Here is a 27,778-nt window from a genome sequence, read left to right on the forward strand (position 1 = left end):
TTTTTTATGTAAACATAAACTTCTCCTTCGGGAATACTAAATTTTAATTTAATAAGTGAATAATTGGGACCAACGAATTTGACGTTTTTAAAGTCAAATAATCGGTAGTTCAAATTCCAAACACTAGATAGACCAGGGTCTGTGATGTAATGTATACACATTCAATGTAGTTTAATATTACACAGAAACAATTATTCTATGAATAGTTTGGAACAAAAGCGAGACAAAACTTTCTTTCGGTATCTTTCTTCGTAGTCTGCGGACTTTCCTAATTCGATCAATTGCATTCGATCACAACAAGTGACGTTTAACGAACGAAATCACAGTTATAATCGCCTTTCATTCGGCATGTCCATTGTTCTCGTTTATTATAGTTGACTTGTACGAAGTTAGAATTTGTGGTCGATATTCGTGCTGATTGATTTGAACGCCCGCTAAAGTCTGTCTGTCAGCGCTCCGATTCAATTATCGCAACTATATAGTAAGAAATAGGCCGTTAAATGTTAGACGAGGCGCAGCCGAGGCACAAGTTTATTAATAAATTTATACGGTAATTACAAGCAGAGCGATTCGATTATGTCTTGATGGTTTAGTTTCAAACATAACTTTATCATTTTGTAATATTGGCATTATTTTTGTTAGATGATTTCTTTCTCAAATAAACATGCGTAGCTTTGTAAAGCTACGAAATTTGAAAAATTAAGTTAAAAACCATGTTGAGTTTATAATATTCCGGATATAAAGTAGAAAAGTTTGTTGTATAAGTACCGGTTTATTTTTAACCCTTTTAATACAAAATTGATGGCTTGTGCCAACCTGTGTGTACGAGAGTCTCGCCTATAGGCGACATTTGTGTGTCGAACATTGCATCAATATTCATCACTATGTATTGAATTATTGAGAATTCTAATTTGTTATTGTAGTACTTAGTTCTTTAAAAATGAAATTTTTAAAATATTTTTTTATTGATAACACAGGCCCCCAAAAAAGTTGTCTGTATTGGGTGTTCGAAATATGTTTTTAAATGTAGTTTTTATTTCTGAATACAAATCTGAAGTCAAAATTGGGAGACAAACTACAAAAATAAAAAAACTATTATAAAAACGACAAAATCTCCAATCTAGTCATTCTTCTGTATGATAATTAAAATATTATAATTTCTGTCGTTTCCTGGCCCCTTTCACCTTAAACGACTGTAATGCTAAATGCCTCTTATAATCATTTACCCCTATACCCACAAACTTACAAAAATCTACAAGCATGCTTTTGCATCCCGTGCATTGTATTTTAAATTTCTATATTTTTTATCTAGAGTTAGTGGGCGCTCTGCACTTTTTGTTCTTCTAGATTTTCTTATTTTACTTCTCATAACATCGTCATGAAATCGTCAACGTCATCGTCGATATCGTTATAGCATCAACAGGTACTATCAATAGTAAATGAATTCAAAACAGTTTCCTTTTCATATCATAATCGAGTCCAATAGAGATTTCTCTACTCCAACTCTACGTGGTGCTTCCTCTTCTTCATTCTCTAACGACACGAAAATCTTCAGAAAGTTATTCACCAACTTGACTGACTACCCAAATGATACATTGACGTCTGATGCAATTTTTTCACCTTTTTCTTGCCTTGACTTGCTCAGTTCTGCTTCAAGGTTTCATTTCCCTCTTGATGAACCTCAGTTTGCCTAACCTCAACATTGTCCTCACGTTTTACATTGCTGACCTAAAATGCAAGTCGACCGCATTATTTTTACTATATTTTCAATGTCCTTGTAGCAAAGAGAGTTGGTTTTTGAAATATAAACATCACTTGAATTAGTCGCCCCACCCAAATATCATTGCAAGAAAGCTGCTAGAACAAACACACCTCAGAAAATTTTAAAAAAAATCTTAATGACTGGTTTTAGATTTAATAAGAACAAACTTTATTTTCCTTGTCTTTCTTTTAATTAACAATCTATAATCTATATCTAAACACTGTGAAGAACTGCATCAATGGGCGCAGTCCTTAGTTTTACTCTATTCTTTATCATACTCGATTTTTTTTATATTCCATGTAGATAGATGATCAAATAAATATAATTTTAAAAAAATATCACTTGAACCATTTCCTTGTTGAATGCTTTCACACCTGCTAATAAAAATGAAGTATTTTCTGTTGACTGACAAAACCCGCTTTTCTGGTTGCACCAAAAGTCAATCGAACTATCTGTGCCTCCTGGTATCTCTGCTACTTAGTTTATAACTTATTGTGACAGACAGACATAATAATGTAAAACTGAAGTAATTTCCATGGGGACAAGAGTCGGGAGAAAGGCTGAGAAGCTGATATTATTATTAAGTCCGACAAAAGCATTTCCTTCGCTTTATAAAAAGACACACCAATATAAGACTGATATAACTCAAGCTCCATTCCAACATTAAAGATATTCAAACACAAAAAATAAACTCACTTCAAGGTTATATATGCTTACTGTAAAATTACCTTCCAGCTGACAGACCTCTAAGCCTATACCCTTCCGTGCGACACGTAAAGGCACGAGAGACTACAATAAAGGAAAAACGTAAAAATATTTTCTTGTCAAAACATAGCGTGCAAACGATATGCAAACTGTATATTTTCTTATTTGTATGAATGAGTTGCTTATTTTGTGGGCACAATAAAACATAAAAACACCTATAGCGTATTCTTATTCACTTTAATAAATTTGTTTTGAGATGTACTAGACAATAATTCGACAGACGACCGAAACGATATATAATTATCGATGGTTTCGAGTTAGAAAAGTAACAGTAGAGAAAAACGATACAGAAAACGAGAACCAAAAGAAATAGAGATATTAATATCGAGAGCATTTATTGCAATTTGATTAAATGTAAAATTTTCCTTTGTAACAACTAATGTAACTACTAATAGGAAAAACACAAATAAAATTTTTACATGCACAATTGTTCAAAGATTTATTCTGCTGAATAGCAAATATTGAAGTTTTCTATATGAATAAATTTTTAAATAAAAATATTTATTTCAAATTTAGAGCAATAAAGAAAATTTGATGAAAAAAATCGCCCATTTGCATATACAAAACTTTCAAAATGGTCGAAAATAATCAGTTGAATTGAATAATTCAATTCAACCAGTTCAATTCATATTCAACCAGTTCAATTAATATTAATTCAATCAGTTGAATTAATAATTCTATTTTTGCTGCAATTATCAAGTCTAATTTCATAAAAAACACATAATAATTGCAGCATGATGAGTAAATATTAAATTAAATATCAAAATAAGACAAGTTTTATATAGGGATGATATTATTCCGCATTAAACAGTTAAAAATATAGTTCGTTATCGAAGTTTTCTTTCGAGGGAGTCTGAATAAATAAACAACGTTTCACTCACTTAGTAAACTTACTTCTTCACAAAGGCAAATAGTTTTATAAAATTATAGTATGTGAAATATTCTGCTGAAAAGCATAATTTCGAATAAATATCATATAATAATATAAGAAATATAATAGTTTGAGCATTTATTACCAGATGAATCAGCCCTATTTGAGATATATTCTATTGAATATTACCAAGCCTCTCAAATGCCATAATTAATTCAAATGTAGCTTTTATTATGCAGATTTCTGTCAACTTAGACATGTCAACCACTTTTAAAAATATAATTTGAATACTATCAGCAAAATCTATTTGCTTTAACCCCTCATTTTTGCTTGTTTGAATTCCAGAAGTTAAATTTTTTTCAAAACCCACTTTTCATGAGCCTACAACATTTCAAGAGCTTCGTAGTTTCGTTATATTCGAAGATGACGAAACAAAAAATTCCTGTGAGTCGATATTTGAATATATAGAGAAAAACTATATTGCAAAATGTTACTGGATCAAAGTTTTCGGGCCATACCTTCTTTAGCAAACTCACAGAAATATTTTGACCCGCCCTAATCACCCCCTAACAAAGACCGCCATGTACAATATATACGACATAAATTTAAAACAAATATATCAAGTCATTATCTATTTAGTATTGATGATAAATTAATGATACTTTAAATGAAAGATAATTAAACAGTTTTGAGTTAAAGTTATGCTACACTATAAAGTTTTTATATTTCAACTGTCTTTTTTAAGCTTATATAATAAAACACGATTATAATATTATATACCAGGAACACAGTTTGTGCATTAGTCGCCCGGTGTAAAATTTGTTCTTACTACCTCAAGTCAGTCAGTGCTGTTTTATCATGTTAATGGTTTTTTTAAACTTCATTAATTTTTCTAACATTTTTTCATACATTTTACTATTGCTTAGCATATTATATGTTATTTTTATTGCATATTTTAATTTTTGCCTTTTTCATGGATACTTCTACCGAAGGCAGATCCATGTATTTAGTCAATATGCAACGTCAGAATATGCAAAAGTCAGAATCATTCTTTTTTTTCGATACAGAGTACAAGCATATAACCCGAGAACCTCTTACTTGCAAGAGGCAGCTATGCCCCTACTGGGCTACTACTACAGCTATGCCCCTAACAGATAAATTAAATAATAATTTGCTAAATAATATAAAAAAGTGCTTCATATAAACAATCTTGGCAAATTTAAAAAGTAAATTTCGAAGCTTATAAAAATACTTCCATTAATAGCAAAGAAGAAAATCCTATTAATACCATTACAACCTGAATAAAATAAAATCCAAATGTTCGAACAAAGGGTACCTACTGAAATTGCTATTGCACGCTTGCAACAAAGAGTATTCGATGTGATCGAGTTTCGATGTACACATATGCTTTATTTAGTGTGCGATTCGAATAAACACTCGAAAATACGATCCGTTTGCATTGTAAATTGTATCGTCGACCACTCCTCTCATCGATATTCTAGAAGCAAAAGGGGATATAAATACGGAATAGGTTTTATCACTTTATATCACAAGCGGCGTAATAAAACCTCAAATCGATAATGAGAATGATACACCAATATATCATGTTGCGAAACATATTTCACATTTCTAGAGAAAATAGTAGTAGAAAATCTTATGAATTATTCATTATTTCACAGGTTAATAATAAAATGGTGAAGATCAAATAATAATATGATATTACAATATACAAGAGACAGTCATATTATGAATAAATACTAGCGTTAAATAACATCTACTTGATTTTTGTATGATCTTTCATCTTTCTGGCCATCTCTATTTTGGTCAATTTAGAACACTCGTTAACATTTGAAATAGAAATTATTTCCAATGATTTTGTGAATATTAAGTAATATATTTTTAAATAATTACAATATTTAAATATAAAGATTTTGAAATTGACCTCTTAAAATGCCACTCACTGTCCCAAATTGGCAAAATTAGGACATTATCACAAAATTGAAAGTTTTACAAAAAATCTGAGTAGACGCTATTTAAGTATTTAATACAAATCTTCAATTATTAAATTAATCTTTCTTGTATATTATGAATATGAGATAATATATTTTTGAATCATTAGAATATTTATATCTAAAGATTTCAAAACGTTACTGGTCGCAGTGTTCCAAATTGGCAAAAAAATAAATTACCACAAAAATAAAATTTCTACAAAAAATCAAAAGAAACGCTATTTAATACTAGTATTCAATTATAAAATTAATGTCACTTATACATTATGAATTATGAAAATTATTATTATGAAAATCAGATCAAATTGCATTTTAAAATCATTGGAAAATATAAATATGAAGATTTTAATTTTTTTTTTAAATTAGCTACTAATTATTTCGAAATGACAAATATACAGATAAACACAAATGTTTTTCCAATTGACAAAAATAGAGATCATCACAAATATGTTTCCAGTTGACAAATTTAAAATTAGCCTTTTGAAACTTTACTGATTCTTCCCAAACGACGAATATAGAGATAACAAATGTGTTCCCAATTGACAAAAATAGAGTCATCACAAATATGTTTTCAATTGTCAATTTTGAAATTAGCCTCTTAAAACTACTGATTCTTCTCTAACGATAAATATAGAGATCACAAATGTGTTCAAAATTGACAAAAAGCGAGATTATCACAAATATGTTCCCAATTGACAATTTTGAAATCAGCCCTTTAACACAATACTAATTCTTCCCAAATAACGAAAATAGAGATCATTACAGATGTGTTCCCAATTGACAAAAATAGAGATCATAACGAATGGGTTCCCAGTTAACAAAAATGGAGATCATCACCAAACTAAAAGATTTATAAAATATCAAAAACAAATATTGACATAGTTTTTGTTTTTAGATACCAAACTAATTGTTGAAAATTGTACTGGTAAATTTGTACAGAAAAACCATAAGGTAAACCAATGTCATAAATAAAACAAATTTTTTTTGTCATCGAATATAAAATAATTCAACTGCAAATCGAATCTTAGTCATTGTGAGAGTATTGAGGAGTCATGAAAAACAATTTATTCAAAAATTCTTATTTTTGTTTTAATTGTTCAAACTCGAACTAATCAGAGCGGATCTATATAAATAAATAAAAATAACCAAACGCATAATAATAGAGAGAATTTTAGCAGTGTACACTTTCCAATTAAATGTTTTTCTCGTATATTTCTATATTATATACAAAGTGTTATTAAAGTAATTTCAGATCCACATCAAATTTCAATAAAGAAAAGCAACTCTTACACTCGATTTAAATCATATTTTAAACCTTTCAAATAAATCTTTGCAATCTACTTTTACAAAACAATTTTAACTTTAACGTGAACTGTAATGAAATATAAAACTTATACTTCACAAGCATTCAGATAAATTTATGGAAACATAATCATAGTTAGTAAAGTTGAAAATATTGAAGTTATATAATTATATAATTAATAAGTTCGCATATATTACTAAGTTAGCCGAATGTTCACAAAATATAAAATTCAGTAAGGTTTTTAATTCGCAGTCATGCTGAATATATATATATATATATATATATATATATATACAGGGCCGGATTTAGAAATTTGGCGCCCCAGGGCACTGACAAAAATGCCGCCCCATCCCTGAAATTTTACGAACTTTCGAACTTTTTTTTAAAGCAATCGCGCTGCTTCAGCTGCTTAGAGACAAAATATAGAAGCGCGTAAGCGCCGCGTCGCAGTCTAACGGATAAACAATGTTACAGAACGCATATAAATGTAAACAAAATTTATACTTATTATTATAATATTTTTAAAATATCTGATAATTTAATGTGCATATGTCTTATGATAACTTTTGTCCGCCAAATGTTTCTTTTTCAATTTTTTTTATTGGATCATCGAAACCGCTAAACCTGCCCCCACAAATTTAAGCAGTTATTTATTCTGTAAATTTTTTGAATGATATAGGACGCTTTTCAAAAACTGAATTATCAATTTTGGCTTTTTGGCCTGTATCTTCAAAACAGTTGGACCTGTCTTGGCAAATAACTAATCAGCACGTCTCCTTATCAATAGGAATTGAATCATTTAAATCGGTTGATCCGTGTTCTCGAAATCGACTTGAATAATTAAAAAATATCAGATTTGTATTAATGGGGAGACGTGCTGGTAATGGTAATTGAGTTTCGATATTTCTTCTCTGAAACAGCTACGCAGCGCGATTGCTTTGCAAAAAGTTCATAATTTTAGAAAAATTTCAAAATACAAAAAATGTGTTTTAAAAGTCTTTTTTTTATTTTTCAAAAAATGTTAAAGCTCTTTATAAAATGTAATTTTCAGTACGGGATGTTTCAGTAATTTGTCTTAAGGCACAATGCCATGAGTCACTAGTTTAAATTTTTTTCAACGCTATAAGCTTGGAAATGCACAAATTCGTCATTTTAGAAGCGCTCGAGAACTGAAGAACATATTTTTCTTAAACTTTCAGCTTGTTTACGGATCTTTATATCAGCCAAATAGCCAAATTTGATAACTTATTAACTAATTTGATAATTTACGTTCGGAGAGGGAGGCAAGGCAAAATAATAAATTTTAGTTAGAGGTTATTTCAACCCAAATTTTGCATTGCAATCGTATTATGCTTTGTCAATAATATTTCTTGAAATCAAAAATGTTGTTAAAAAAAGTTGATTATATTGTATAGAATTTTTTTCTCTCTATCCAAATTTTGCCGCCCCCCAAAATTTGCCGCCCTGGGCAGTAGCCCCGATTGCCCCTACTGTAAATCCAGTACTGTATATATATATATATATATATATATATATATATATATATATATATACACCTATTATCATAAAAAGATGGATTGCATAGTGGATTCCTTATAATACCTTGTAGCGACGTGATTCCGTATTTAATTTCGAATATAAAGTGACTGCTTTCAGTTCAAAATAAGCCGTAAGAGCTGTGCGAAATGCAAAATACTCGTATACTAAAAAAACATTAAATATCACAGAATATGAATTGAAATTTAATTCAATTTATCATGATTTCATTATATGTGACACACATCAGGATAGTGTCATGAATCGCAGAGGAAATTAGAATATGTTTCCAAATTAATTTCGGTATACAAAAGAAAGATGTGTATTTTTTCCAACACTAATTGGAATTAAAGTTATTTGAAGTATATTCAAGCGACTTATTCAATTTGAAATGTAAATAGATAAAGTATAGCAATAATTACTTAAGTTGTGTGATAATCTCTTAAATATTAATTTTTTACACTTTACATTTTTTAGCTCTGGCAACTTGAAGAAAGACGAAGAAAATTCTTATTAATAATGGTACATGGCATCGTGCCTTACGGCAAATTGCTAGAACTTACAGTACCATATTTTATAAACTTTACAACTTTTTGAAGCTTTAGAAACATTTGAATTTTGAGAATATTGAAATTTCAAAAAAATTTTTTTTTAGGGCATTAGCTCTTCACGGTTTAGAGTGAAAATATCAAAGCGCTTAAGCGTCGCAATGCAAACAAAATTTGTACTTATTATTATTATTAAAAGCTCGACATTCTCGCGACCAAAGCACCAGGCAATTTTAGGAAATTTTTGAGAACATTTCTGCTATTTAAAATAATACATAATAAAAATTATGACTTTCATTATGATCTAGTAATTCGAACATTCCAGTCATCGTAGCAATAGTATCCTTCCTGGTTTTTAATAGTGTCCGATTAGTGAGATTCTAATGTACTTAAAAATAGACTACTACTTACAAATAGACTGCATATACAGTTGTTTAGGTACAGAAATTTTTCTAATATTATAGTGTAAGAGATACTAAGAATTGAAGGTTTTACCCAAAATCAATAATATATTATAATCGTTCATTCAGTTTTCATCAATATACATAATGAATAGTTTGTGGTCACTCCATAGTGACTCCAAGGGAATTACGAGTATTATATATCAACCAATTATCCCATTATCCATTATCCAATAAGTATGGTAGGAATGTATAAATGCTTACATATTTATTTAAATTCTTTCTCGCGTATTTCGTATATATTTAGCCAAAGTAGAATTAGTTATGTATAATTCCGGCTACAAACTGAGGATCGCAAACAAATTTCGTATTCATTATGTGAGTGCAGCGTTGAATTACTTTGAAACGGAGCCGATGTTCGATGCATAATTGAATAATGTGTTACACAACTACCAGGCTCACGTCACATCTGAATTATTTACAAGACCTTAATTAGATAGAACTTGTGACAGTTTAATTCGATCGATTAGGTGGTGTTATATTCCTGTTCAGATGTTAATAGGTTTTTTATCGAGCAACGGCTTAACTATCCCTAAAAATTTAGTATCCAGTATCAGGTAAATAAACTTATACTATTTAAATACTGAATTGATTTTTAGAGTAGTGTGAAGGTGGTATCGGATCTGGATTGTTCATTCAATAGTCAAATATTGGTATACTGTTCTGGGGCGGGTCCGTAAGCTAAGTTAAACTCCAACTCGATTCAGGGCACAATATATTGTGAAAGATTTTTCGTTGCCAATGCGCACCACAGTGCCCGCAATGGGCAATTTTCAATTGGAAACATATATTTAACTTATATTTTCTAGTGAAAGCGTACTTTGATACTGCACAATATCAGGTTATCTAGAGCGGGACAACCCCGTCCACACGAGGCGGCGTGCTTAACTATTACGCTATGGAACACCTACTTGGCTAATATTAGTCCAAAATAAGAAGGAAATACAACCAACTTATAGCAAACGTATTTTTTACATATATATTGCAATCTGTCTATAAATGGCGATTTAGTAATGGGTTTGAGAATTAACAGTGGCTTTCTAAAAGAAAAACCCAATTAAACTCCAATTACCTTTTATTTTTGTACTATATTCTAATCTTGTTTTTGTCTTGTTTTACAAAAAAAGTACAAAATTATATTATTCACATATAATTATAAACACAAGTATATAATACTATGTATACACATACGTATACATACAAATACATATGCATACGTAGTATAATGAAAAAATGTAAGAATATGATACACATAATAGGTAAAGTTTATACTGAAAATTATAGAGCAAGTTTTATACGATCAATAATATTATTGAATCTAAGAAATACAAAACGATAAGTGCACTAACGCATGTGCAATACTGATAATATGTTTCTTTATTTTTTGTCAAACAGCGTTAACTATGTCTCGTAACTGGTCTAAAAAATGTGAAATTTTAATTTATGATATCTTGATGACTGTATGAATCAATGTCAAAACGATTAGCTTAATTCAAATTTACATTATGAAATTTAACTATGTGTTTGTGGCGGCATAGCTCAGTCAGAAGCACGTCCGACTCGCACGCCTGCGATCCTCAGATCGAGTCCTGGTATTGTCATAGATTTGAATTGTTCAGAATATAAAAAATAAATGTGGCTAAATGCTCTAAACGCAAATTAATGAAAATTTAGAAGAAATGTGTTTGTGGGGGATTAGTAATGCTAACGCTATGGCAAGCTTCGTATTCAATTGCAGGTCCAAACTTCATCAAGCAGTAATGATGTACATTCTTCTTAAAAATATAGTTGAAAATATGTTTCAGTGAGAAAAGCCCTTCCCAACATTGCTCCATTAAGTTGAAAATATCACTATTGAAAAAATATTTTTTTATATTATTATTTTTTGAACAGCAGACAAAACTCTATATTCTATAAGCAGCTGGGACGTACGTTTCTTATCCTAGTGTTTTCAAAGGACAATCTAGCCTTTTAATTAGAAACTATATTTGAAATATATAACCTCAAGTAAAACTCTGATATCAATACTGCTGGATATCAAGTTGGCCAAGGTGAAGATCAAACACGGGATCAATCGTCACTAATCCATGACAATCATTAGGTTTCCTTCTAAGAAAGCCAAGTAGTTAAGAAGTATCAATAAAATAAATAAAAAATAAACTGCGCTTCGGTAGAATATTTTAATGTATATACGCATTTATATTAATACAAGAACTTAAATATTGGTTATGACTTAACTTAAATTTTCTTTGATATAGACTGAAGTTTTCACATTTACTGTAATTTGTACATTCCAACCTATCAAGTTAAGTTCCAGCATGTCTTGGTACTACGAGAATCTGTTATAATATTGGAATTAAGTCCAAGATTATGTGAGGAATTGCCTCAGTTGTCGATTGCACGATGCTGAGATTCGATGTCTTCTTTTCAACTTGCCTTTTTTTTCAATTATTTTTAATAGTCAGGGAAGCACGACTCATCACTCTTTCTGTATAAACTTCTCTTAATATACTTTTTTTAACTTTCCTTAAAAATCGAAAATAAAATGTTTGCATATCTTCACGTTTTACAGATTTTCGCAAAGTCATGTCTAGCCGTTTCGCAAATACGGAGCAAAAAGTGCAAGAAATACAAATTAAGTTCTTGAGAGAACAGGCCATCCAATTTTAATGATTCAAAAAAATTCAAATTGTAATGGTGGGAAGTGATTATTAGTTTTTGGCAAAAGCAGGCTAAATGTGTAAAAAATAGTAGTTTAGCTCCTTATTGCCGAAACGGCTAGAACTGTTTTTGGCAAAATCTATTCATCACTTCACCCCAACATTACGAATTGAATGTTTTTCGAATTATTCAAATCGGATACTATGTTTTCTCATAAACTATTTCCATTTGCCAAAAAATAATCAGCACGTCTCCCTATCGATAGAAATCGATTGCTTTTTGAACGATTCAAGATAAAATAATTAAATTGAATTTGATTCTCAAGTTTTGCGTTTTTACTTTCATTAACACTGTTAAAATTACGAGTCGTTGAGTCGATCATGTGGTCGACCGAAAAGTTTTACAACTCGTCATTTATTTGTGAATTTTTTAGAAAAATTATTTTATTGATAATTTTTTAATTTTATTTTATTCATAAATTTCCATTTAAAAAAATTAAATGGGATTTGACAAATTCTTAAATGCATAAACAACGCACTATAGAACACATTTGTGTCGAGTATTTCGGTTTCAAAGTTATCGGAGTCGTGGAGTTGTTAAGCGGATAGAACTCCTCCCTGAAGCGGAGTCAAATCCGAGTCGATCCGGCTTCGGATATGATAAGCCCATCTCTAACACACACACACACATCTTACAATAACTTAGCTTACGGGAAATTTATAGAACTATTTGTTATCAAAATGAAGTGAAAAAAATAGATATTTTTCAGAATTCTCGACGCGAATTACTTAACTCGAAGCCGCGGATAAGCGTTCATGTGCGGGAGATCATCGCCACAATTTGTCTCAATTGCTTACAAAGCGCCTTAGATTAGAACTTGATTATTATTAATTATGTTTGTGTCGCAACCTGGGATTACGTGACGACTGACAATCTGTACCACAATATATACTACATAGATTTTAGTGATTGATATTCTGTGCTGCTCATCTTCATGTATATCAATACTTCGACTCAAGATGTGCATGAAATATGTTAACTCATATTTAAGTGTCTATTAATCTATTAAATTATAATTGATTGAATTATATAATGTATGATATGTAGATATATAGATGAAAACAAGGAAGCTTTTAAACGGGCATCCAGGCAATGGTAAAAAAATATATTTTGGTTATAGCAAATTTTTAAGTAAAAATTCCATATGTTGTCAATCCAGTTTAACTTATCTTTAGTGGATTAAACAAACAAATTATTAAAAAAATTCAGAACCAAAATCAATTAACAAAAAATTGAATAATCGCTATATTTGGGAAAAAAAATATTCAGAGGTTATTCATAAATCATAATCTCTCGTGGTAAAAGCGATGTTTATATGCCAATTTTAATTGAATTTTTCAATTTAAATATTTTATACTTTTTTATGACTATAATTTTAAAAAAATATATCTCGATGGTGGTGCGAATATGAATCAATCTTGAAACAATTTAATCTCAAGCAAAAAATATTCTAAAATCAGCCCAGTTAAAGTTTTTAGATTATGTATAATTTAAAAAAAAAACTAATATTTATCTATAAAAATTTCACAATCGTACAGATAGATTTTTCTAACGTTTTAGTTTAAAAAATAATAAGTAAATTAGTGTGGTCTATCACATCGGTTTGCATATAAATGCCTATACTCAGAAGTACTGATAAATTGTTCTAAGTTTAGATAACTTTACTACTTTCAAAACGTTAAATCATTTTATGTCAGTATTTATTGCTCACATCGTTGCCGTAGAACCGGATACATCTTAAATATTTACCAGAAAACTATGAAATTCGCATAAATACAGAATTCGTATACATTCTATGGACAACAAGCGAATTTGTTTTTATTTTTGTTTATCAATTAATATCTTGATAATTAGAATACAAATATAAAATTTTTAATTAATAATTTCACGGAATTAACAAGCCTAATTGTATTAAAACTAACATACAAACTAAATTTAAGTTATTTAAGTTTATACTGAAACTAACTACTTTAAGGGATATTTTTACATATCATGTTTAAAACGATTTACAACTAGTTGGCATTGGTATTTTGCCTTGAGGTAAGTTACATGAACTTCCTGATAGTGTAAATAATCAATAAAAAATAAATTAATTTATGAGTGATTAAAAGTATTCCGAGTAGATTTATTTCACATAATTGAAAACAAACGAACACATTAAGTCGAAGTATTTTCTAAAAGCAAATTTTTAAAAATCAATTTTTATAATTGAACCAGTTTCCGTAGGACTTTAATGGTTTAGTAGGTTCATTAAGACCAAGTACTTTATCGTTATACCAAGTAATTTTAACAAATGCCAAAAGAACTACTAATTTTCTCAAATTTGATGAATTTTTAAAATTAAACTACTTATATCGCCAAAAAAAAGTTTCAAAATCAGCTTAATTTTTTTTTCAACAGTTAATTATAAAAAACGGCTCGGTAGATTTTCACCTAAAACTAATCAGTATCATTCCCAACTAATATTTTTCGAACAGTTTGATTTTTTAAAATCAATTCGGTAGTATGAGCTTAAATGTGGACAAAAAGTTTAACACTTTTTTCCAAATTATAAAGAAACGGCTCGGCAGATCGTCGCACAAAACTGCGAAACGATAGTCCTCATTGAGATACATCAAATGACTTAAATTTCTGAAATCGGTTCAGGCATTTTTGAGAAAACGTTATTCAAACGTCTAATTTTGACAAATGCCAAAAAACGATCTTAATTTTTGCAAGCTTTGAAGAATTTTTAAAATTAAACCACTTGTCGTAGGGCCGTAATATTTTAGTATGATCTATAAGACTGTGGTATCTACCGCCGAAACAAAGTTCATAAAATTTGTCGAAAAATTTTTTTTAACAGTTTATTACAAGAAAACGGCGCGGCCGATCTCTACCAAAAACTAATCAGCACGATTCCCAACCAATATCTTTCGAACGGTTTTTGAATTTTCAAAATTGATTCAGAATTGCGGACTAAAACGTGGTCGAAAAAATTTTCACTTTTCTTCTATTTACAAAGAAAAGGCTTGGCTGATTGTCGCGCAAAATTGATAAACGCTAGTCCTCATCGAGATACATCGAATGGCTTTCAAGCTATTTGACTTAATTAAAATAACTATATTTTTTATATTATCACTATATTTTGATATCAATCTTGTATATACTGTTTATGTCTAAGAACTTTCATTAGACTATATTTTTGTTGATAGATTTGAAATCACTGTACGCATAAACACCTTCTGTCTTTTTTTAGACCAAAGAGACTGTTTATTCTACTAAACCATTCGCATAAAAGCTCTTCCGTGACACTTCAAATAATGCTAGAACATTGAAGCGTTAAATCATGTCAAAGAGTTAAATTTTTCACAAACATTCTTCGAATGGAGATCGTTTCAAATATGATTTGGCAGACGGCATCCGCAGCATTCCGCGCTCGTTTCGCTGCCGGAAACTCAATGTATTCATTCCGACGACAGGTCTGGGGGTGATTTTTTACAACGTCGTTCGGTATACACACTGGGATAGTTATATTAAACTTTTGTTGCTTCCTAGGGTCGATAAGCAAGAAGTTTGCAAGGGGGGTGAAAATCTTCATTTTAAACCAGAAATTTGGCTACAGGTAAAAGAAAAAGATATGCCATCTCATACTCATCCCGGGATATTTTATATTGATATTGTATTGTTAAGAGTTTGTAACTTTTTATTTACTTGTTGAAGTATAATTAAATTTAGATGAAAGAAATTTGTTTGTGTATCATAGATAGAAGATTTTCTCTTGAAAATATAGATAGCAATATGTTTCCAAGTAAAAATAGATCGCACCCGGTATTGCTGCACTTATAAAAATACTCGCCCTATTACAGAAATTGTAATAATAATAGATCATACAGAGATTTGACAAATGATTGGGTTGCCATCTGTTGAAAAGACTAGTATCAGCAAATCAGAACAACAACTTATAGGACTATTAGATTCTGATTGCTGTTCAAAAATAATTTTAAAAAAATTATCTTATATATGTATGTATATACAAGACCGGTCCTGGGGTCCTTAGCGCCCGCATGCAACTTTTTTTCTAGCGTCATATATATATATATATATATATATATATAAATAAGTAGTATATAATAAACGATTACAAAAACAAAACTTCTATTCAAACAACACCCAGTTTCATGATATTAAGGAAATGGTTTGAAAATGGATATATAACCACGTAAATTATATGCTGAATAAAAGTGATTATCATAAATTTGAGCTAAGCAAACAAAAGTTTTCTTTAGCCAGCCCATAAAAAAATCAAATGAATAAATTTTAATAATATACAATATACAAAAGCATATTTTGAAAATTTTAGAAATTTTTAGAAAAAGAAATTTTAGAAACTGTTTGTGAATATATATAGTAAATATGTATTCTCGTATAATACGTTTGTCAGAAATTATCTAAATATTGCCTAGCACCAACTTTTTTTATAAAGAATTATTAATAATCTAATAAATTTATTAGACAATTATTGTGAATTGGAAATCGCTAATTAAAACATTATTTTATTAAAATTAATGTGGATTACTCAGCATCTAGTAGTTTATGTTAGACTTTTCCGTAAAACTAACAGTTTTACTGAACTTGTTAGTGTTTTTTTAATTAAATCGCTATATATTATTATAATAGATCAAAATATTATTACAATTAAAATGCATCTATACTGCAAGCAACTTTGTATAAACAGATATCTTCAACGGAGAAACATAAACAACAAACTGTGTACTCTGTTTAAATATGAAATGCAACTGCAAACAATGCAATCATAATACAACCAAATAATCTTTATACAACATTTGCATATAACTAATCTATGGGTTCGACTAAATTTAAAATAAGACCTAAGAACCCATGTTTTCATGATACATAAAAAATATTGGGCAATTAAATCAAAATAATTGTACTTGGTGAATCTATTGACATAGATCTGACTATATTTTTTTAATTTATTTGAACTCAATTGCAATATTGAAACCTATATAAAGATATATTATCATTATTAATTATAAGGAAGATTTTTAAAATATTGAATTGTTAATTGTAACTATATATATGTACGATTATTATGCACATGCAATTAAAATAATTACGATTTTATTAATGAAAATTAAATTTTATTTTAAAACTAAGTTTCTCTCTCTATTAAATTTAATCTGTAAAAATAATCTTACCAAATATTCAACCCAAATTAAAAATATACTCGTCAATATGAAATTGTTAATTAGAACTTTATATATGTGCATAAATGATTATCATTATGAACATAAATAACAATTAATTACAATAATAATTAATTTACGCTTTTCATCAATGTATTATTCAATTTTGTTTTAATTAAATAATATTCAATAAACTTGCCGTAAAATGTGATAATTGATTAAACAAATATGTGATAATTATAAATGATAATTGAACAAATGTTTAATTATATATAACAAATATTTTGTGTTCTCAAAATATATCACGGATTTACCAAATACATGTGAATAATAGAATAAAAATAGAAAAATCAAATAAAATAAAAAAATTGTATTTTTACAAATTTGATTTTTTTTGCTTGTAATTGTAAATTTTAATCATGATTAAAGGAACTCATTACGTAGTTTATTTTAAAAAAAATATCTTTAGTTTTTGTTTAGTTAGAAGTGGTGTCTAAATGTATATAAAGGCATAATTATTGCTGAAAATAAAAGCATTTTCAATGTTGATTATACAATAGAAACCATTACAATTAAATGTTATTGCTGCACTAAATTTAATGTTAATTTCGTGTATAATAAATAGCTTTATAGCGATTATATAAAATGAAAAGTGATATAGTTTGTGTTTTGGATTTTGAAATAAAATTCGCGGGATATAACATTTTTGGCTTTGTATTTACTTCGATAGAAGATTTTTACTTGAGATTCTTTCTCTCAAAAACAACAATTTTTTGCACATTTAGCTCTTTATCTCCGAAACGGCTAAACCTGTCTTTGCCAAAACTAATTAACTAATTAACAGCACGTCTTCCCTTCAGTAGGAATCGAATGTTTTTTGAATATTTCAAATTGGTTGAACCGTGCGCCCGAAATTCTGGACAAAAAATTGTAGACACATAAAACACATACACATACACATAGATCCATTATGTCTAATTTTAAGGTATGCCAAATGTTCAGAAACCTCTGAAAGGTTATGCGAAAATTTTCGGTTTCGATTTTTGGACGATTACTACAACTTACACCTACAGAACCTACCCTACAGAAATTTAAAAAAAGTCCAGCGTGAGCATAGCAAAATACTAGGACAACTAGTAATTTGCATTCCATATAAACCATACGAGAAATGTAACAAAACAATTGCTAAATGTTCACATATTAGACATTCCAAAATTCAATTTAAATATATTTTTACATTAACTGCATGTCCAATTCGATCATTTTGAATATATAAAAAAAATAATATTAAACCTTCAGGCATTAGTTAAGCCAATGTTATGTTTTCGCTCTCACGGTCCATCTCACCCTGAATACTTTCCATTACCCAAGAAGAAGAAAAAAAACAATAACTTACATCTGCACGGGAGAGTAGGTCAGCGCAGCGAGTTACCACGGCAGCGCTCAATCCGTCCGGAACCTGCTCCCGCCGGACGGAAATGTTAAGGATCTTGTTATTTAAAAAACAAAAGTCGTCTGCAAAATTAAGCCTCAATTTGAATTAGCCAAGGGTAATGGGTGTGGAGAAGGGAAACGGATTGTTAGAATCCGAAATTTTGACACTTCACTACATCAGGAACACTTATCACACACCGTCACTCACGACCGGATTTAATTGTTGTTCACGATGATATTTCCGATTCTAACGTGACTTCGGTAACACGTCAGTTGCGTACGCGATCTCTCATCGTACTATCGTGCGTGCGCGCCATGTTGAAAATCCGGCAGGAGACTGAAGACCCGCGCACGCGTAGAGTGGTCAGGGTTACGTCACGATGTGAGATACCAATAATGGGACTGTTGTCATAGGGTTAAAATCACAGACACAATAGAACCAGCAGATAATAAAGGAGGATTCGATGGTGATAAGAATTTTCGATATTTATTGTAGATCCTGTTGACGACGGAATTGATCTTTGAGGCTTTTCAAGCCGACAGGATCACGGTGGATGGAAATGGAAATGAAAAGCTATCTCCTGGTGGATGTTCTTTTGATATGTGTAAATGGGTTCCCTTTTTATTATTAAGGCTTGCGGATGTCTTTCATAAGAATGAATTGGGTAGCGTGAAAAATTATGGTGCTATTTAGAAAAAAGTTTTATTAGACCCTGAAAATTATGGAATTGCGAATAATATATTACATTTTTATATTAAAAGAAGATGAAAGTTGGCCAGGGTCATTTCAAAATATATCCCATAATCATAATTATACTGCATCGTTGCTACAATTTGAAACTACATGTATGTGTCACTTTGCCTTAAGGCAAGTTTCATGAACTTTCCGACATGTGTAAATAATCGAGTCAATCAATAAAAAATCAGTAAATCAATTTGAGTTTTTTATAACTCCGAGTTGCCGGATAATGTCGTAATGTGAAAGAAACTATTGCATATTATACAATATTTCTCTAATAAACATTATTGAAAAACGAACACGTGCCTACATAAACGGAGTATTTTCAAAAAGCCCGGCCGAATAATACGAATTTTAATTAATTTTTATAATTGACACACTTTTTGCAGCACTATAATATTTACAAGTATGTTCAATAAGACCACTAACTCTATCGCCACACAAAGATTCATTAAAATCGTCAATTGTTTTTTTTTAACAATCAATTACGAAAAAACTGCGGCCTGGACAATCTTTGTCAAAAACTAATTAACACTACTCCTAAAATGACATCTTTCGAATAGTTTTTTCAATTGAATTTGAAAACTAATTCATGATTTTTGACTTAAACGTGGAAAAAATTATACGCTTTTCTGCTAATTTCAAAGAAATGGCTTACCCGATAGTGTCAGAAAACTAAACAAAGCAAATACTTATCTTGTTTTATCAAGTGGATTTTAAATTTTTGAAATCGGTTCAGACGATTACTAAATAACCGATCTTTAAAATAAAATTTTCAGAACTATTGTTAATCAGTCTTCTTGGTACGTAACTAATGAGACCATCAATAACAGGCAATAAGAAATTTGAGTAATAATTATCATTATAAACTTAGAAAACATCCAAATACGCAATATCAAGAGTGGCTGCTTCAAGTATTTTATTCAAGCTGATAAATGCAAACCAACTAAAAAAAATTTGATTGGAAGATATAAGCATATATTCAGCACTAAAAGATCATTTCTAATAGGGAATCCCATCACTTGAGAAAACATGTGCATAAGATTCAATATGAACATTTAAGCTTATAGAAATGGATATAAATTTTTATTTTTCAAAATAATAAAAAAGTCTATCTACTATCTACTAAATTTATAAAATTTTACTTTTATTAAAAACATGCAAAATATATCTGTATCTTGAATTTGAAGCACTAACTTTGTAATACCTTCAACGATTAAATTTGCATGAAAGTTTGCTTTTTCTGTGCATAAACATTGAATGAAAGCCAAATGAAGATCGTTCCTAAATACTCAAATAATCCTAAAGAATTCAAATAGCACAAGCAAGGTATGTGAAAGAGCGTACCTTGCCAAAGCAATGTCCTGACATAAAACATTAAGTAAAGCATTCTGGGATAATGCCAGTTTCAATTTAAAGATTATCTACCCTTGATCTCTTTGAGATTCGTGAGAGGTGCAGAACTAAAGCTTTTGCTCCAAAAATGAGACTTTGACTTGAGGTATACATGTACATTAACTACACACAAACTAATTAAACTCTAATCGAAGTATTTACAATACAAAAAGCAAAAGTAGTAATAAATAGAAACATAAGAAAGTTATAGATCATATTCATGTAAAAATCTAAAATATAGAGCATTTTTTATATATATAAGGGTATACTTTTATTACTTTATATTTTCATTTAATGGTTACTGCAGTCGTCAAAAAATTCACATAAAGTTCTGTTTTTGTTTTCAATATGTATACATGTAAATGTTAATTTTAAACAGCGTATTGAATTGAAGCACTACTATGAATGTTTCATTAATTAGATGCACGTTGCATTTTGCCTTTTGACATAATCAATAAGAATTAAGATTTAGCAACTTTTAAAATTGTGCCGAAAAAAGGTTGAAAATTTGGCAAAATTTTCAATGAATTATAATAATTACTAAAAGTGGTGGTTTAATTATATTTAAACCTCGTGAACTTATAACTTTTAAGATAATCATTAAGACCAACTTCCATAAACATCGCAAAAAGAAATTTTCAACAATTAATTACAAAAAAACGGCCATTTTTACCGAACATTTTTACCGAACGGTTCGATATTTACCGAAAACTAATCAGCATTGTCTTGCAAAACTAATCAACGAAAGTACATTCATTAAACGGCTTCTAAATTTAGGAAATCAGAGCAGCCCGTTTTTGAGAAAAATCCGATAAAAAGTAAAATTTTTGCTCACGTAAGTAGACCCATGCATACACATTTTTCAATTCTGACTTCAAACAATTCAGAATGACTTGACACGTCGGGAAAACATAAAATTAGCAAGTTAATAGAATGTCATACGCTGTGCATCTATTTTAGTATCTTATCAAACGTTGTCTTATAAAATTCATTATCTTATATAATACATATTATATTTCCAGATTCCAGCAACAAATTAGATTTAACTCGTTTAGAGTGGCGGGCGTAGCCCAGAATTGTAATGACGAATTTGTATATGATAATATATTATTGTAATTAATATATTAGTATATAAAGTATGCAAAGTATCGAAGATGTATAGAAACTAGTAAAAATTTCGGCAGAATTAGAAGAAGACTTAATAGTATTAGTAGAAGCAAGAAGAAGACGGATCAGAAGAAAGAAGATTTAGTAAAATTAAGATAATGTAACGAGATAACAAATTAATAGAAAAAAAAGTACTTAAAAATGTATATAATGCCTTGAAGTTGGAATTTAAAATGTTGATTTGAAATTGCATTAAAAATATAGATAATGAAATGAATTAAATAAATAATATAGAATTCAGAAATTGAACGTTGTAGGTGGCTAAGTGCTCCAAGTAAGCGAGGCCAATAAAAATAAAAAAACGCGTTTTGAAGAGTATAATTACAGTAGCTTAGTAGCTACTTATATAGTTTTATCAGTATGTTTCATATTTTAAAAATAATTCACATATTACAAAAATAGGATTTTCCTGGGTTGTCTTCTAAGGAACATAATTATAATCATCTCAAAATAATTCTGTTAATATATGTTAATTAAATAAATAATTCATATAGTACAAAAATATCATTTTCCCTAATAGGTTGTCCGACACGCTCTGATCACATCAAATTAACATTAAAACGCATTGAAATAATACTGTTGAAAAATAAATACTTTAATTCTTTTTTGTTCCTTTTTTTCATTATATAACAAACAGACAGATATTCCGCTAATATACTCACGGAGTTGCTGGCGCGTCACATGCGTCGACCGCGCGGAGTCCAAAGGGTTAATAAGCCTTTATGTTTATCCCAAAATAATTACTGAACGTCTTGTTCATATTAATATGCAGATAACAACTTGTAATTTTTATTAAAATATAAAAAAAATCCGCAACAAATCAAAAACACATGATTCAATCAAATTATATTTACATCTATAACTTACTTTTTTAACTTGCAAAAACAGCTACTATAAAACAAAAATGGGTACATATTTAGTGAAAATTATCTTATTATACTAAATCATTCAATTAAAATTTACGATAAGCCGTATTAGCCTCCAATAGAAGAGAAAAACCGAGTAAGAATTTCCGTAACAGGTATCACGGGTCACGTGCAGACCATTTGCACCTTTGCAGGATACGTGAAACTGGGACGCGCTGCGAATTGATTTTACTTCTTGGTTGGGGAATGAAAAATACCAAGTGCTTCAAGATCCATTTGCATCCCAGCATTGTGATATATAAAATATATATAAAGCAATATTTTTATATGGCTTTGGAAAATCATTTCATTTATGACAATGAAATTGCTATATATTTATTATATGATATGAGTGCTTCATACATCTCAAAGTAATGGAATATACTTTAAATGTGGCATAATGTTTCTCAATGTTTTATATGGACTTACTTCACATCAATTCGAGTGGTGTATGGCATTGTCCCAAGTCAAATTGCTGGAACTTCTCGTACCGTAATGAAATATTCGAATATAATGGAATTAATTAAATAATAATGGAATATTAAATGTTATCTAGATTATTACAAATTTTATAACTTTCATCATTCTTATTTTATAGACAAAATATAAGAGCTTACGAATTGGACGACGACAATTACAAAACTTCTAATATTTATAAGAATTATATAAACTGAATTGCAAAGTTAAAATTATATATTTGAAGTATATAAGTGAGCTTTAGAGCTTTAGAACTAGCTAGAATTAAAATTAAAATCCAAATTATTTTCGATATCCAAAAAAATATTTTTTGAACATTTTTTCTCCAAAAGCAATCGTTTCGTCAACACAAGCAGAAAATTTTTTGAATCATTCAAATCGGATGCTTAGTTCTCCCAAAAGCTGCCATTTTTTGCACATTTAGCACCGTATCTCCAAAACGGCAGAACCTGTCTTTGTCAAAAACTAATCACCCTTCTCCCCACCATTATGAATTGCATGTTTTTTGGATCATTCAAATCTGATGCTTCGTTCAATCAAAATCTCGATTTCTATTTTCTACACTCTTTGCTCCGTGTCTCCAAAACGGTTTGACCTGTCTTTACCAAATAATAATCAGCACGTCTCCCTATCAATAGGAATCGAATGTTTTTTTAATTATTCGTGTACGAAAAATGGTGGACCCACAAAACACACACACACATCAATTTTTTCTAATGTATGCCAAAATGTTCAGAAACTTTCAAAACGTGAAGAAATGCAAAAAATTTTCAATTTCGATTTTTCGATGATTACAATAACTTACCCTAAGGGAAGTTAACAAAATGATGATAAAATTTGTAAGATGTCAAAGAAGTTATTAGTATGAAATGAAACGTACATCCACAAACAATACATAATAACATTAATATTTTTTTTTAGTCTTTATTAATAACAAATCAAATATAAACGTTTGTCATTTTTCTGTATATATTATTTAAAAAAATAATTCATGTTATTTAATTTATTCTATATTTTTATTTATTGCGTTTATTGAAGTTTAATAAATACTCCTATATTCATTTATTCAATGAGAATTTCAACAATCGATTGGATAAAACATCTAAGTATTCATTTTGTATTCACGACCATCAATTCATGAATCATGACTTATTAAGAAATCTTACTAATACGATTAATACTATTAATAGTACAGATTTTATAATATTAACAGTACTAGATTATACTATTATATAATTATACTAGAACTAAAAGAATTAGTTTTTATAATGAATGATTGGCTAAAAATTTTGCCATGAGATTTGATTTCTTCAGGAAAATAATTCACATTGAAAAATTTCTTGTAAATCGCCTTATCCCAAAATTTATCGTCAGTGTTAATCATATTGATCACAATACATTAAAATACAAGCAAATTAATAAATTATTTTGTTAACTTTACATGTATTTCAAAAGAAAGTATGTTTATGTTGATTTCTGTTCATTTTGGTTCATCTCCAAACCAATTTGGTAATATTCGAAAACTCAATCATTCAATTCATCTCCAAACCAATTTGATGTATTTTCAATGAATAATAAAAAGTATATATAGTCACCGTGTAACTTCTCCAGTAAATAATTGACTAATGCAATAAAATAAACTTTTTTTACAAATCATCTTACATTTTGAGCAACTTATATCTCGATTTTAAAAAATCGACAATTTCGTTAGTCATTTTGAAGTTATTCATAGTAAATAAATGAATTCCTTTCACATTTTGAAAACTGCACCTGCTGCAATCCAAATATTTAAATTCCAATATCTCACTCACAAGTTTAACTATAAATTCTGTATAATATTCTTCGAATTGCTTATTATCAAAGTTGCACACATTTATTAATTCTGATGGCAAAGACACTTTTGCTATGCCAGATATTTTCTCTAGAACTGCATAAGATGGAGCTAGCAATATTCCTGGTATTATCGGAATATGAATATCATAAATGTTGTGGCAATTTTCAACAAAATTTATGAAATCCATGGCGTTGAAAAAGAATTGAGTGATGATAATTCCTGGACCTGATTCAATCTATCAAAATCAATATATTTTGATAATTTCAATATAATTACCAAAATGTTGTACAATTATTTATATATCACCTTCTTTTTGAGTATTTCAAAATCTTGCTGAACTGATAAACTTTCTGGATGCCCCTGTGGATAACCAGCAATAGCAAGGTTAAATTTAGGATAATTTTTGTTATTGTTTATAGCTTCCATTAGCTCCAAAGCATTTTTAAATTCTACGAACTCATCTCCATCTATAAAAATATAGACTAAAGAAAATACTATTTTATTTTTCATTATTATTTTAAATCACAGTAAACACACATTCAGAATTTTGCTCGCAAATATATGAAAAATTTTAGTGGAAAAATTCTTCACTTACATATGTTCTCCTAATAATTATAATTGGCAATAAAAATATATTTATTCCAATTCATTTGAATCAGTTCCAGGATTAAATATTTCAGTGCATTGGAAAGTTTTCAGCGTTATAAATGCCAAAATAAATCAATAAAACCATTGTAGATAAAATTACTTGCATCATTATAATTAATTTGCAAAAATAATTGCATCATTATAATTAAAAATTATATTACATGGACTTGATTTTGAATGTTTGTCTGAATAACCAACTACAAAAATTATTCAAGTTTATTTCTTTATGAGCTTTAACTCAAAATTTGTTTAAATATCAATAATCCAAAAAATAATTTATACTGGTAGGACATCTACAATTTCATTATAATAATAAAGTAAAATTACAAAAGAACCTGATATTCATTTTTTCATTTATTTACATACCTCCTCTCAATACCAATAAATCCACGACATCAAAACTTCTCAATTTCTCCAGAATATATTTTAATTTTTCAAAAGTCATTTGATAACATGTTAAATGCACCATCGTTCTTTTATTCATTTCCTTTAATTTTTGTAATAAATCAAATAGCTCCTTCAATGAACTATCATTTTCTAACAATTTAAATTTAGCCAATTTTCCAGTCCAAACAACGGAAACGAACAAGGAATCGTTCAAATTTCCATTTTTTATATCCAATTCCTTTATATTTGTGGTGATTTCGTAAGATACAAACACCTTGTTGTCCAATGAGGTATTTTCTTTTAAGAATTTTTGGATTGAAATGTTCTTCTTATCCAAATTCTGGGTTGACATCATGATATCACTATGTTTTGGCTTATTCATTAAAATGAAATTATTTTTCAAATTACAAAGCCCTGGAACAATATATGTATGATAAAATTGCTGTAGATTGCTAACTACGTGACTCCAACTATAGTAGACATCAATCTGATTAAACTCATTAAATCTGATAAATCATCACTGTTTTAATTATCACCATAACAATAAGATATATATTTAATTATAAAAATGGTTTATCATATGACTTGAAAAGAGAAATCTTTTATTATGATAAGATAATAGGCACTTCCAATAAGGTATTCTTAAAATTAGGGTAGAGCGGGGCTTAAAGGTCCAAATTTTTTACTATCAATATTTGAAAGTAGAAGGATAAAAATGTAAAACCAGCTATCACTTTCACGATATTAATTTTGGGAGGTAAACAGCAATGTTTAAAAATACATAACAAAAGTATTTTCTTTCGTTGTTAGTTTCCTAGGTTGTGAGCAATGTTGTTTAGTTTACGAGGCCTTAATATAATTTTAAAGTACACGTTATGTAGTTGTTTCAGAAAATATATCATTATTTTATGTTATATTTAAGAGGTTTTTCTTAAATAACCTTTATAGAAGTTTACACGTGGGTGTGATATAAAGAACCAGCTGAACCTTTACACTGGCAAACAATAAATAATAGTAAATAAACAAGTAAATCAAATAAAAAAGCAATTTTGCAATAAATAAATTAATAAATAGTAATTCCAACTCTGCTGGTAAATACTTGTGACAAAATACCAGATCAATGTTATATACATTGCTATTTCTGTAAAAAGTGTACCCATTTTGCATTTGTTGAATAAAGTAGCTATTATTGTTAAAAAATTACAATAAGACATTGAAAATTATTGCCCCCTCGCCGTCCCATCTTACCCCGCCTATGGGGTAAAAAAGACCAGATGACAAATTTTTGAAAAACAGCAAAAAAACACATTTCTACAAAGATGAATTAACTGGGAGTTTTACTGTACCTAGTCAGAAAGTTGTTTGTTTGATATGTGTTATCTGCTGTAATATATTTGATTTGGTTTTCACAATATAATTGCACAAAGTCAAATTGGACCTTTGTGCCCCGCCCTAGCCTATATATGCAAGTTCTATGAGCTATTGTGATGTAATTCATTAACCTAATGTTAATGGAAAGAAATCCATTTGACGAATCTTTTTCAGGTGAGTTTATTATAAAAGGAATTCATATATGTATATTGCACAAATGCTCCAGAATGCAATTTTATTTTGAAATTGTTCATAA

The 27,778-nt window shown here is 29.0% G+C and overlaps 1 protein-coding gene across 1 annotated transcript; it reads right to left on the reverse strand.

The window, feature by feature from the left end:
• Positions 1-1,641: 1,641 nt before the first annotated feature.
• LOC113367430 (methylenetetrahydrofolate reductase 1-like) lies at positions 1,642-26,503 on the reverse strand. Its single transcript, XM_026609039.1, has 4 exons — positions 26,131-26,503; positions 25,423-25,583; positions 25,094-25,351; positions 1,642-1,728 (listed from the first exon to the last, which is right to left on the reverse strand). The coding sequence occupies exons 1-4, from the start codon at positions 26,501-26,503 to the stop codon at positions 1,642-1,644; spliced, it is 879 nt and encodes a 292-aa protein (XP_026464824.1).
• Positions 26,504-27,778: the final 1,275 nt, after the last annotated feature.

This window comes from Ctenocephalides felis, unplaced genomic scaffold (assembly GCF_003426905.1).
Source record: "Ctenocephalides felis isolate EL2017-DRISC unplaced genomic scaffold, ASM342690v1 CF-g0.4_SCAFFOLD_01170, whole genome shotgun sequence".
In the NCBI taxonomy this organism is placed as follows: Eukaryota; Metazoa; Arthropoda; class Insecta; order Siphonaptera; family Pulicidae; genus Ctenocephalides; species Ctenocephalides felis.

Coding starts and splice junctions, on each gene's coding strand:
- LOC113367430 (XM_026609039.1), bottom strand. CDS start 26,503: ATGTCAACCCAGAATTTGGATAAGAAGAACATTTCAATCCAAAAATTC. Junction 25,352..25,422: donor TTGAAATACTCAAAAAGAAG/GTGATATATAAA, acceptor TGATTTTGATAG/ATTGAATCAGGTCCAGGAAT. Junction 1,729..25,093: donor CAGAATTTATAGTTAAACTT/GTGAGTGAGATA, acceptor CTTGCATTTTAG/GTCAGCAATGTAAAACGTGA.